Here is a 12,760-nt window from a genome sequence, read left to right on the forward strand (position 1 = left end):
AGCACAAACTATGAAACTGGAGACAACTCCCCATAACGCCCTTCACGAAAAATTTTGATATATCCAAGCTGAAATGAAATGTACATACTGTATAATGTGTATATAATGTATATACACAGGTCCTACCAGGGCAGGTTTACAGGGTTTAATTAAACAGATTATTTCCTTGTACAGATGTGGCTGCAGCAGCTGTTTCCAGCCTCTGTCTGAATACTGTTTTAGAAGATCAGAACAATCTGCTGCTTTGCTCTCACCTTCGTCTCCATGTTACCTGGAGCTGCTGTTAGGGAGGGAGAAAAAACGATGGAGAGCAAGATGGATTCAGGAGGTTTTCAGTGGGCATGGACAGTCAGTAGGGGGTCACATGATCAACAGCTTATGACATCATAAAGGGAGCAAAATCCAAACAGCGTGTTTACACACACATTTACCGGAAGATGGAGAAGGAGACACAGAGAGAGGATGATATTTTTTTCAGAGTTTAGCAGTCTGTATTCATATTCGTGTCAGAAAACACATTGCAAAGTGGATTTTGTAAAATATGGGACCTTTAAGAACAGTTTTGCTTTGCAAATGTCACAACATACGTAAAAAATGTGAATATCGTTTTATGATCTGGCCAGATATTGTCAGTAAGCCCTGGTTCTCCCCCTCTCCCACCTGTGTGAGGTCATAGCCTTCTTTTAAACAGTATGTGTGAGGTACTTTGTGCGCAATGAATTGTGGGCAATATGAAAGTAGCGGTGTGGAGCCAGAAACGTCCGGGACACCTCCGTGCTTCTCTTCAATTCTCAGCTTTTCCACCGCTTTGTGTGGCGGGTTTAGTCCAGTTCCTGCCACCTAACTGTCTCTTTAATATTTCATAGCATCTATTTCAGTTTCCCACCTGTTTCCAGCCTCCGTCGCCAAAGCTTGTCCTCCATTGAACCGCCACCTTCCCGGTGAGCGGGCTCCGGTTCCTTTCGGTCAGGTGGAGCGGCCCCCCCACCTGCCGGAGGAGTCGCGCCACAGCTGCAGACTCAGCAAAGCGCTGTCACGGGACATATGTGGATAAGAGGCTCACCCGCCGTCTGACACAGGAGACATTAGCGATGAGCGGCGCCATGACTTTCAAAAGCTGCGGCTCGGTGCTGGTGACGGGAGCCAACCGGGGGCTCGGCCTGCAGGTAGTCCACACCCTCGCGAGCGGAGGCTTCTCACCCGGAAAGATTATCGCCACGACCCGAGACTGCTCGACGGCTCAGGTAACACCCCCCCTCACCCTCACCCTCACCCTCACCCCTCAACACTAACACCCGCTGCTAGCTCCTGTAAGCTAACTGTGCTGTAGCCTCACCACCTGCAGTGCCTCTCACACAGAGCACCGACCTGCCTGCTTCAAGTAATGACATGAAGTTAAACACCCAGAGGCGCCATGTTTACCTCAGTGCGTGTTTGTCAATGAACAATGACACGATGTGGGTTTTTTTCATCTACAGAAACTTCAGGAACTGGCAGAGAAACATCCACAAATCCACATAATCACTTTGGGTGAGAACAGTGGTCTTTATTGTTACAGCTCATAAAAATTAGCATAATAGGATTTTTTTATACATGTAAATAAACACCAAATCCCACACATCAGTAGGCGCTGGATGTTGTAGATGTGTATGAATGGATCATTTTGATTTCACGCATTAACCAGCAAACAAGCACTGATCTGTTTTTACCAACCTACAGTCATGCAGCACAGCCACCTGCTGACCACTACACCACATTAGCCCAAACACATTCAAATAGCATGCATCCTGTACACACTGGAGATATTAATAGTTCCACTGAAAACATAACATGGTTTATTTATTAATTCACGCTCCTCCTGATCACGTTCAGCTTCTACTTTCAACCATTCTCATTAATTATTGTTCGTTTTCTGTGAGTCACTGTGCTGTCGTGTCTCTCTACCAGATGTGTTGGACCAGGGGAGCATAGAGAAGTCTGTGGAAGCGGTGGGTCAACTGGTACAAGAAGAGGGTCTGAACTGCCTGATCAACAACGCAGGGATCAATGTGGTGGCCGACTTTCATACCGTTACCGCAGAGAAAATGATAGAAAACTTCCACACTAATGCCGTGGCTCCTCTAATGGTCACTAAGGTAATGTTTACTGTTTACTGTTTACTGAAGCCAAACTTCTGTTTTCTTCAGTCGACAGGAGCAGGACCCTTCAGTGGTTAATTTCCAGAAAGCTGCAAACTAAAACAAAAGAATGACCTTGATGGACAAAAGTAACTCTTGTCCCCAGGGCAGACTGCATTTCATAAATATTAATTAAAAGTCTGATTTCAGGTGGCCTCAGTACAGGGCGGACTACAGAGCAGCTCTCTGTGCTGGTAAAAATTCTGCCACTGATCAAGAACATGTCAGCAGGGCAGGTGCTTGCTGACACACAGTTTGCTCCAACTGAAGGACAGTCTCTAACTACAGTACAAGGCCACCCTGCAGCCTGTAATTGTGTAAAGGTGGAGAGAATCAGCAGTGAATCACGTGAAGCAGAAACCTGCACTGCTTTCTGTGGGCTGAGACTTTGAAACGTGCTTCACACACATTTTACATTAGAGGTAAAAGAATTAGTTAATTAGTTTAATAACTGTTAATTAAGTTTTGATAATCCATTGATCATTTTAGCCACTTGATGTTTGAAGCCTCTCACATTTGTGGACTTTCCTTCTTTCTTGTCCCCTATAGCAGGACAGTAACTGTCTTTGGCTTTTGGGTTTTCAGTTAGACGAAGGAAGCAATTTGAAGATATCACCATTGATTTTCAAATTCAAGTTAAAGGCAAACACATCAAAACAAAATAAATACTACTCATATAGTATATTCAGTAATACTGTAAGGGCCTGACGGCATAATGCAGAGTTTAGTGATATAAGAAATTAAAGAGAGTCTCTGGAGTAATGAGAAGATGCTGCATCTGCTAAAAGATCATTAATGTCAAAATGACTAGTTAATGCAATATGAAGGCAAACCTGTAATGAGATACTTATACACTCAGTGGCCAGTTTATTAGGTACACCAAGCTAAAACTAATGCGGTCTAATATGACAGTCCTGCAGTCCCTCACAGAGGTAATAATGTTCAGTGTTTGTGGAAACCGTTTCAGAGAGGTGTTGATTCAATGTAAGACCATTCTGGAGGTTGACGTTTGCTCGCTGTTGAACTGCATTGCGTCATATAGACAGGTGTTTGTGTTATTTAGCCTGCCCTCATTGATATTAATGGGGAGAACGCCTGCCAGTGTAATGTAATACAGTGTGGGTTAGATATGCTGCCACCAGAGGGCACTATTGTACACCACCCCCACACACACAGACTATACAGTGTCAGATGTTTTACTGTGACTGGAAATGTTCCAGAGTTTGTCCTAGTAAAAGGTTTAGAAATAAAATAATTCATCAGATGTGTTGAACATCTCCAGATTCGGGCTCTGTGTTCTGTTGCATACAGGTGCCGATTTGTTATAATGTGTACAATGGTAAGAGATTAAGCAGATTCAAAAAAGCTCTCATGCAATATTATTTACAGCCTCCTTCTCAATAAACAGACTGTAGAGTATATTGATCCCAGCCTGAGATATAATGTGTGTGTCCCCCCCCCCACCTCCCCGCCCCTTTCAGGCCTTCCTGCCTCTGCTGAAGCGGGCTGCATCCAGAGGAGGAGCAGGTGGTGCAGGGAGCATGAGCATCCAGAGAGCAGCGGTCATTAACATGACCTCTCTGCTGGGCTCTGTGGAGCTCAACTGGGGGGAACGGGCCAAAAACTTCAAATGGTACCCCTACAGGACATCCAAGGTATTGCCACCGTGGGCCAGATGCTAAAAGCTCGGCCTGTTCCATATGGTTAGGTTAGTTGTGACTTTGTGAATAAAGGTAAATGAAAGAGTCACAGGACTTTAGGAAAATTATGAAATAATGCTGACCCCCCCACATGGTACCTTGTTTGTGCTTGGCTTCTCAGAGTGCCCTGAACATGGTGAGTCGCTGTATGGCTACAGACCTGGAGCCTGATGGGATTCTCTGCATGGCTATACATCCTGGCTGGGTTCGCACAGACATGGGGGGATCTGAGGTAGGAGCCTAACTCTGTCACACACACTTAGAGAGCAGTGATTAAAGCATACCAAGCACTAAGCCGTCTATATGGATCCAGAATGTTGCATTGTGAAAAAGGTCTTTTACATTCAGGAGCTGTTAGGTCATGTTTTAGTGTCCTGACTGATCTGCATGGTGATCGATGTATTCAGATGTCCAAGATGTGTTTCTGAATGAAATTCTGTGTTTCTCCATCTCTTGCCAGGCTCCACTGAGTCCGGAGGAGAGCGTTTCTTCTGTCTTGTCTGTGATTGGTGGATTGACCGAAAAGGATCATGGGTCATTTCTGAACTTTACCGGAGAGGTGTTGCCTTGGTGACTCCGATTACCACTACTGAGTATGATGGTTATAGTCACCACTAACTGATCCTAATGGCTCGCCAGGTTCTGATCTTAAACTATGCAAAGATGAATGTATGAAAGACTCAGAATGTATATTGTTAAATCTTGATTGATCCCAACTTTTAAGTAGGAATCCTATTCTAAATACAACTACATTATAGGAGAGCAACAGTATTCAGTTTCTTATGAGGAAATGACTGAACAGTGTTCATAAGTACTGTAAATGGGCAGTGTGTGCTGTAAACACAGTATGTTGGACTGTACATTGTACCTCCAGCATGTTACAAACATGCATCTGAGCTGTGTTCAAATGTATCAACGTTTCTTTGATCTGATGAACACAATCAGACAAGACTAAACTAAAACATGTCCTCATAGGAGATGTTTTAATTGACAAATTGATCAAATATCCTTAAAGTCGTGAGCAACTACATTATCATGTGCTATAAAAGTATTACCAGTGTGTTCCACTTTCTCAAAAGTTTCAAAGACACAACAGAATATGCTGCTAATGGATCCTTACTGATCATTACTGAACATTGGAAAGTTAGTTTAAAGGCGTCAGTCAGTAGATGATGTGGTTTACATTTGTACACAGAAGTTGAGTGAATTAGTTTTGCAGTGACACTCCAGTTATCTGCTCTGAACGGTTTTCTTTTCTGCAGTTGTTGCAGTGCACAGTTTATAGTACAGTCTATACAATGTATTGAAGTTTACCATATAACACTAGTTTATGCTGTTTAAATAAGTTCATATAGAAATGTTGGTTGTTTGAGATTGTTACTGTTGAGCCCGTTTGATTTTGGCCTCAGTGTTAAACAGCAGTAATAAAAGTTTGAGTGTGTCTGCCAGTAAAAGGTTCCTTTTGTTATGAACTGTAATTAATATTATTATTAGAGTGGCTGTGTTAGCAGGATATCCTTCATCTTAAGATTACTTTGTCAAACAAGAAAGTTTAGTCAAAATGCTTTTCTTCCTCATTCTTGGGACACCAAGTGTGTGATATTTAAAAAGTCCTCCTTCGTAATGTGTGTGTATGTGCGTGTGTGTGTGTGTGTGTGTGTGTGTGTGTGTGTGTGTGTGTGTGTGTGTGTGTGTGTGTGTGTGTGTGTGTGTGTGTGTGTGTGTGTGTGTGTGTGTGTGTGTGTGTGTGTGTGTGTGTGTGTGTGTGTGTGTGTGTGTGTGTGTGTGTGTGTGTGTGTGTGTGTGTGTGTGTGTTTCAGCAGGAAGTCCTGCAAAATAAAAGGTGATGAAAAGCTTCTAGGACAGTCATGAGCGTATCTCAGTGGCTTTTACAGCCATAAGGGAGCTGAGCGTGTCTTATCTGTGCCAGTTTACGGCACCTGTAGCTCCGGCTGGTTTGGGTACAGCTGGATGATAAAGCAGAGCTGAAGCTGAATGTGCACCATATCAAATGTATCAAACCTCCATGTAAAATACATTTACCAGATAATGAACTGAGCTTATTGGATGTAATTATTACTTAAGGTGGTATATACTAGAGAAACCTGCTGGCAGAGGCATGGCTCCTCACCAGCAGATGCACAAGCGCGATGAGGCTGCAGATTAATCTGTAAAAGGAAGACAGCTGCAGATTAGGCCACGTTAAGCTCCATGAAATGTCATTTAAGTCAAACCAGTTTGCCCAGAATGATGTGCAGGAAGTCATGTGCTGGGTGTGTGTGTGTGTGTGTGTGTGTGTGTGGAGAGAGAGAGAGAGAGGAGAGAGGGAGTGTGCCTAGAGTGCAAAAACAGGAGGAACAGTTATATGATAAGGTGCTACTTTGAATTTCTCTCGCTCACGAGTTCTTCTACTTCTGTGTAATTTAAAGAGTTCAGCATGGATTTATACAATGTGAAGATACTTTGCTGAAGAGGAAGATGAGCTGAGTTTTCATTACTTATTACAGGTAAATGTTTGTGTGTCCTCGAGGTGATTGTGTACTAGTTTAAGTGGAAAGCGGGGACAGAAGGCCTGCATGCAGTGAAACTGTTGACTGTTGTCTTTACTATCCACCAAGATCATTTGTGCCACATTGTGCAGTAGCTGCATTGTTGAAGTGTTTTATGCACACTTGAATTTTTAAACAATAAATACAAGTTGTTACTCTGGTTTAGGTTTGAAGTGTGAGCAGGACAAGTGCTATGTGACTGAACTGATGGGAGATCAGAGCTAATCATGTCTTTCTGACCACAACAGTTTTAATGGTTTTCTAAACCTCAACAAATAGTAGTGTGTTCCAGAAATGAGCAGGCACAAGGATATTTAGTCCTGATCACCTTGTAACTTTTGACAAATCATTTTTCAAACATTTTAAGAAAGTCGTGGAACTGATAATCTATATCTTTGTAAAACTGGCATTTATAGAGGTTGATCTCCTTTTCCACACGTCTCACCTCAAACTGAGGCCCATCCAATGCTCCGTCTTGTGCTGTTGAACCAGCAGGCCTAAGAGCACAGGTGTTAATAATAACTCCAACAAAGTACTTCTATTAGTGCTGCAGCTAACTATATTATATAATATATAATGTTTTTGTGGTCAATTAATCTGGTCCAAAACAAAGAGTGAAAAGTGGCTGTCATAGTTTCCCAGAGCCTTAAGTTGACAGTGTTAGATATTTGTTTTGTCACAACAACAGTCCAAAACCCAAAGATATTCAATTTACAATGATATAGCAGCAAGTTCCCCTCTTTGAGAAACTAGAAATTTGACATTAAACGCCTAAACAGAGCAGTTATCACTTCAGCAGTAAGTTCAGTTTGTGCTGATGTAACTTCTCATGATTATTTGCATGGTGAAGGTTTTGCTGCATGAGGGTCACAATAGTTTTTAGGATTGTTCTGGATCGGGCTCTACGTAAAGCCGGCATGTGTAGTTTCAATGCCAGCATGCGACATAAAGGCAGTGTGAATTCAGCGTGCTATATACTACTGCCACATACAGCGACCACATTCAGACTGACCAAGCAATGTGGTTAGCTAAGAGGCAGAGATCCTCTGTTGTTCACATTGTTACTGTCCTATGGCTGAACCTCCAATATGGCTGCCAAAGAGAGATCAAGATCAAGATGCACCTTTATTTATCCCCCAAAGGGGAAATTCACATATACACACAGCTCCATTCAGAAAAAATTTACTGTGAAAGAAAAAGGAAAATTTAAAAAATTAAGTAAAAAAAATAAATAAAATTAAGAAAGGTACGGAGCTGTTGTGTCGGCTGCCACTCTGGTGCGGCGCCAGTTAAGTCCTTACTTAAGGCTTACGCTATGTGGCCTCAAACGTCTAGAAGTTGCGGTACAGTCCCGTCACGTGGCCTGTGCTCCTGTGCTGCAGGTATGCACAGGTCACATGGAGGTGGAGAGTCATGGTGGTGATGCTGATGGAGTATCCATTCCCCATGAGGCTGCCTTCAGCTGCTGGAGATCTGAAGATGCCGTTTCCAGACACGGTCAAGTACTGCATCCTGGGCATCTCTGTCACCCTTCTTCTGCTGGCGCTGGGCATCCTGGCATGGCAGGCCTTCAAATGCTGCACACAGACCCATAGCGCACACACCCAGCAAGATTCTGGTGAGTTAAGGAGTAGATCACCAAACAGCACGTGTCGAAGAGGAGTGAGTGAGTGAGTGAGTGAGTGTCTGACAAAGGAAGAAATTACCGAATGCAAACCTGTGTGTCATTTTTACTGCAGTGAGCAGTGATCTGCTGTACTCTGAGGAAAAGTCCGGAGCAGCAGGAAACTACTCAGGAGCTCCAAGTACTAGGGTGAGAAGAAAGAAAAATGTCATTTAATCTTATTTTCTTATGACCATATGCCATATATCTTCTGTGGCAACCACTGTATCGTGTACACCTGAGGTCAGAGCAGCAGCCATACTTAACAACATTACCAGATTTCTTAACAGATGTATAGATTTATAGATGTTTGGCTGAGTAAAAACTAAAGCTAGAAAAGGTCACTGAGGACGTCTTTACTGTAGAATTCTACCCTGACATGGATGTGTTTAGCAGCACTATTATTATATCTGCGAGAGGAGTCACGATAGCCTTTAGCACAGAGTAAACCACGGCTTAGTTTAGGCATCTGTGTTGATTTTATGCTCTCCTACGTGGGAGCTGTGTTCAAGAACTCGCTCGCATTTTATTTGGTTTCCTTCCTACCACACGACTCATGTCAGAAACAGTTTAAAAACTATTTGTAGTTTTCTATAATGTTAACAGGGTTGATCTTGGACTTATAAATAGAGTTGGATCACGAACAAGGACAAGGACCGGACTGCCATGAGTGATTAGAGCTCCATTCAGAGGTGGACAAAACATTAGGGACACTTTTCAATATAATACAACCACAAACTTATAAATAAATCCCCACCAACACCCCAGTTTTAATGAGACTTCAACACACAAGTTCCTCAAATATTTTACTTCTCTATACTTGTCATCTGTTGAGATGCCCCAAGTAGGCAACATTATCTATGTACATAAAGATTAATGAGCATATTTGTTTCCACAAAGGAAAGTCAGGACTTGTCACAAGTCAAATAAGAGCTGGAGGTGATGTAGCTGTTAATGAAAACAGCAGTGATAGAGATGGTGTGTGTGTGTGTGTGTGTGTGTGTGTGTGAATGCTGCCCAGGTGGAGGATGTGAGCACAGAGGTCCACAGGCTGAGTCGCTGTCTGTCTCAGGGCTCATTCCCCTCCTCAGGATCCAGCCAGGCGGAGGGAGACATGAGGGAGCAGGCCGCCAGCAGAAAGGTTAATTACTGTGTAGTCCTGCCGTCATGTGCCAATCTTCCTGCTCCCATTTTGGGTTGTTTTTTTTAAATTCTTTTTTAGGCTCATGTACATCACAAGTGGCCATGAATGTGCATGAGACATATTTCCCACTCATTGTGTTGTAAAGGAGGATTACGTAGTTTTTGGAGACATACCCTACAACAGGACTTTCGTCAGACTACCATGTTGGATAAATCTTGAAATGTCACACACTATTTCTTTTTAACACTACAGATGTGGTAACAGCTCTATTAGGTTGCACTCATTGCTGACATTAGCATACTAACATTCTTACAGTGCTAATACTTAGACGCTGATGTTTAGCAGACCAATATTTACCATGCTCACCATCTTAGCTTAGCCTGTTAGCATGTATGGTCATAAACCAAAGTATTGGATGCATTTAATAAATGATCAATACATGAAATATACACAGCTTCATTCATGCCCCTGTCACACTTGTACATACACATCAGTCATTGGTCATTCATCCAGCTGTTGAGGTAGGTCTGGATTGACTACTTTTTATTCTTGACATTGAACTCCTTACAGAACAAAATCTACAGTTTCTTCCACATTTTCAAGCAGTTCTGACAGCAGCATCACAGGAGGCGTTTGATGACTTTCCTCACACACTCTCCCACACCAGGTCGATGGATCGCTACGTTTCTCCATCTTTTATGACCAGCTGCAGTCCCGGCTGGTGGTCACCGTCTTGCAGGCGGAGGGGCTGCTGGAACACAGCGAGACGCGCAGCCTCCAGCTATTTGTTAAGCTAAGTCTCATGTGTGCATGTTCAGAGGGAGTGGACGTGGAGGGCTGGACAGATGAGGAGGTAATTTTGACCTTATTAGTTGCAGTATTTCACTCAACAAGTGACGTCATTAAAGGAAGTGCCAGGGACAGAATCTACAGCATCTTATTCAGGGAAATATAGTACACAGCTTGTCTTTTTCCCTCTTTATGCCTGCTTTCTGCTGTGACTCTTAGGGCAGAGATAAGGCACCTGTCCTGTGGGCAGTGCTGCAGGAGTGGCGCACTCGTATTGTGAAAGGCAGCTGTAATCCTTTATTTGGAGACCAGTTCAGCTGTATTCTGCAAGACTATAAGGAGCTCCATCACATCAAACTCAGGATGGAGGTCATGCAGCACACAAACCCATCTCTCACTCTCAGCATCTCTCAAATTATAAGACACTTTTTTGTCAGTTGAAGAAATAAGATCTAAGCAGAGAAAAGCCAATATTTTTTATGCGCAATTCTGTAAGTCTGTCATGTGTCTTTGTTTATCTCAGGTGAGGGATTTTGATAAGTTCTCCAGACACACCGTGTTAGGAGAGGTGAGGGTTCCTCTAGGGCAGCTCAACATCTCCTACCCTCTGGAGCTACAAGAGGATCTGCAGACACCCCAGAAGGTACAGCGGCACCCTCTCACAATAATATGTTATAATAATCTCTTACAAGCTGGTATTCCCCCAATTTGTTTTAATTTTTCAAATTTATGTAAGTGTAGAACCAGGCTGTAAGTACAATTTCCATAATTGGATAATTAGCATTTTTTTTAGCCTGTAAAAGTCTGGAACATACAGAATGGGATTTTAAATATTGAATGGTCAAAAGGGAAAAATATTACACAGATGTGGCACCATGGTTAGTGATAGTAATAAAATAAGTGATAAGGCATTTGCAGAGTCAATAGAGGGAAGACTTAAAAACTTCATCAGGAGGTCAGGTGGGGCTGGTTGTCTCACCTGTGACATTCATTAGATGTTATATAATGTAAAATGATGAGTTGTTAAGAAACTATGGCTTTAATCAAAGCTGGGACACTGCACATTCCTTCATTTTACAATCATTCAAACAAATAATGAGCAGTTCACATGAGAGTAAAAACAACAAACCCTGCTCTCTCCTACTCTGTGGACAGGATCTGGTCGGACAGGTGCTTCTGTCTTTAAAGTTCCTTCCCACTTCCCAGAGGCTTGAGGTTGCATTGCTAAAGGTCAGAACGGTCCTCACTGAAATGTGTTCAGATGCAGGTAAATAACAAGCAGTGTCATCAGCACAAAGCCACACACATACAGCTGTTCCACACATGCAGTATAACATACAGTTCCTTCTCTGTGTTGTACAGCCCTGTACGCCAGGATCAGTGTGCAGTGCAACCAGTGCAAGCTGAGGTACCAAAAAACCTCCGCAGTGGCCCACTGCCTGGTGACTGTCTTCAACGAGGTCCTCATGTTCGCCCTGCCACAGTTTCCCCTGGAGCAGTGTAAAATTTTGGTTTCTGTGTACGAGACTCACACGACTAAGAAATCGGCCAAACATCTGATTGGACAGTTGACTGTAGGGAAGGAGAAGAGTTCAGAGGACGAGCACTGGAGCTTAATGATGCGTTCAGTCCGCCAACCAATAGCAAAGTGGCATGGCCTGCTGATCTGACTCGCCTCTAAATATTCTCCTGCACTTCCTGGATGTCTGCACCTGCTTGTCTTTAAGTGAAAGCTGTAGTTTGTTTTACATTTATCTTTAAGCTCTGCTGTTCTTTTGTGCTTGTAAAAAATTCAACTCCAAATGTCCACATTCCAACATCCACTATCAAATCTTTATATTACAACTCTGAATGTTCAGTAAAGTCAGCAATTGGCTGTAAATAAGAGTGTTAACTAATGGCTTTTAAGGCCAAATAGTCCATTTAAAGTGGCCTAACAAACTCAATATTCAAGTGATTTAAAATATATTTCATCTTTAACATTTACCTGTTGTAGGTAGATTCATCACAGTAATCGCCTGTACTAATTTTATGACAGGACTTTGCTGCCATCTGTTGGTTTATTATAACTTCTGACCTCACCCACAGTGTGTGTAAGCTTTCTATCTGTGAGCAGCCTTCAGCTGAATCACTCCCTTAGAGCTGAAACTAATAATGGTGATGATTGTAAATTATAGTTATTAGTTCTATTATTTCACAATGTGGATCTTATTTATTAAGAAGTTACACATTTGGTGTATAAAGTGTGAATATATTAAGCAATAATAAATTCCTCTTTCCTCTTCATTATCACATTCAATTTATGATGAAAAAAAGACACCTGACGTAGACAAAACAAAACAGAAAAGTTATGAATGACACCATGTAAGGTAGCGATAGTTCCGCTATTGCTGCCATATAACACACCAAAAACACAAAGGAAAGATTAATTTGATCCACTTTCATTAATGTCCCTTCAGTCTCCTAAAAACATTTTCACCTCATCGACTCTCTAGATTACAAATTACCTGTAAAATAGTGTTTCAGCTCTGCTCTACAAATACTGTGCTAGCTGGAAACTTGTGGCAGAGTGTTATCAGTTTAAAGTGGTTTGTTTAAGTGTATACACTGTTGTCATCTATGTGGGACAAGAGATTATTTCCCCCAAAAAAGGGCGATGAGAGCTATTGAGCTACATTATGGGAAATTAAGGATCCACTGTTTTTGGAGCTGGGCAACACACTAGCAGCTAGCTTCTG

At 42.4% G+C, this 12,760-nt stretch overlaps 2 protein-coding genes across 2 annotated transcripts; both read left to right on the forward strand.

Annotated features, from left to right (window-relative positions):
- Positions 1 to 1,073: 1,073 nt before the first annotated feature.
- Positions 1,074 to 5,273, forward strand: LOC139201851 (C-signal). The gene is made up of 6 exons (XM_070831282.1): positions 1,074 to 1,244; positions 1,479 to 1,530; positions 1,948 to 2,135; positions 3,659 to 3,832; positions 3,999 to 4,109; positions 4,338 to 5,273. Exons 1-6 carry the CDS (start codon positions 1,092 to 1,094, stop codon positions 4,449 to 4,451), a joined length of 792 nt encoding a protein of 263 aa, XP_070687383.1. The 5' UTR covers positions 1,074 to 1,091; the 3' UTR covers positions 4,452 to 5,273.
- A 2,582-nt stretch (positions 5,274 to 7,855) lies between these two features.
- On the forward strand, positions 7,856 to 11,743 carry syt19 (synaptotagmin XIX). Its single transcript, XM_070831465.1, has 8 exons — positions 7,856 to 8,044; positions 8,166 to 8,239; positions 9,111 to 9,230; positions 9,901 to 10,086; positions 10,242 to 10,391; positions 10,546 to 10,665; positions 11,178 to 11,289; positions 11,385 to 11,743. The coding sequence occupies exons 1-8, from the start codon at positions 7,873 to 7,875 to the stop codon at positions 11,690 to 11,692; spliced, it is 1,242 nt and encodes a 413-aa protein (XP_070687566.1). The 5' UTR covers positions 7,856 to 7,872; the 3' UTR covers positions 11,693 to 11,743.
- The last annotated feature ends 1,017 nt before the right edge of the window (positions 11,744 to 12,760 follow it).

This window comes from Pempheris klunzingeri, chromosome 5, assembly GCF_042242105.1.
Source record: "Pempheris klunzingeri isolate RE-2024b chromosome 5, fPemKlu1.hap1, whole genome shotgun sequence".
NCBI classification, from domain to species: domain Eukaryota; kingdom Metazoa; phylum Chordata; class Actinopteri; order Acropomatiformes; family Pempheridae; genus Pempheris; species Pempheris klunzingeri.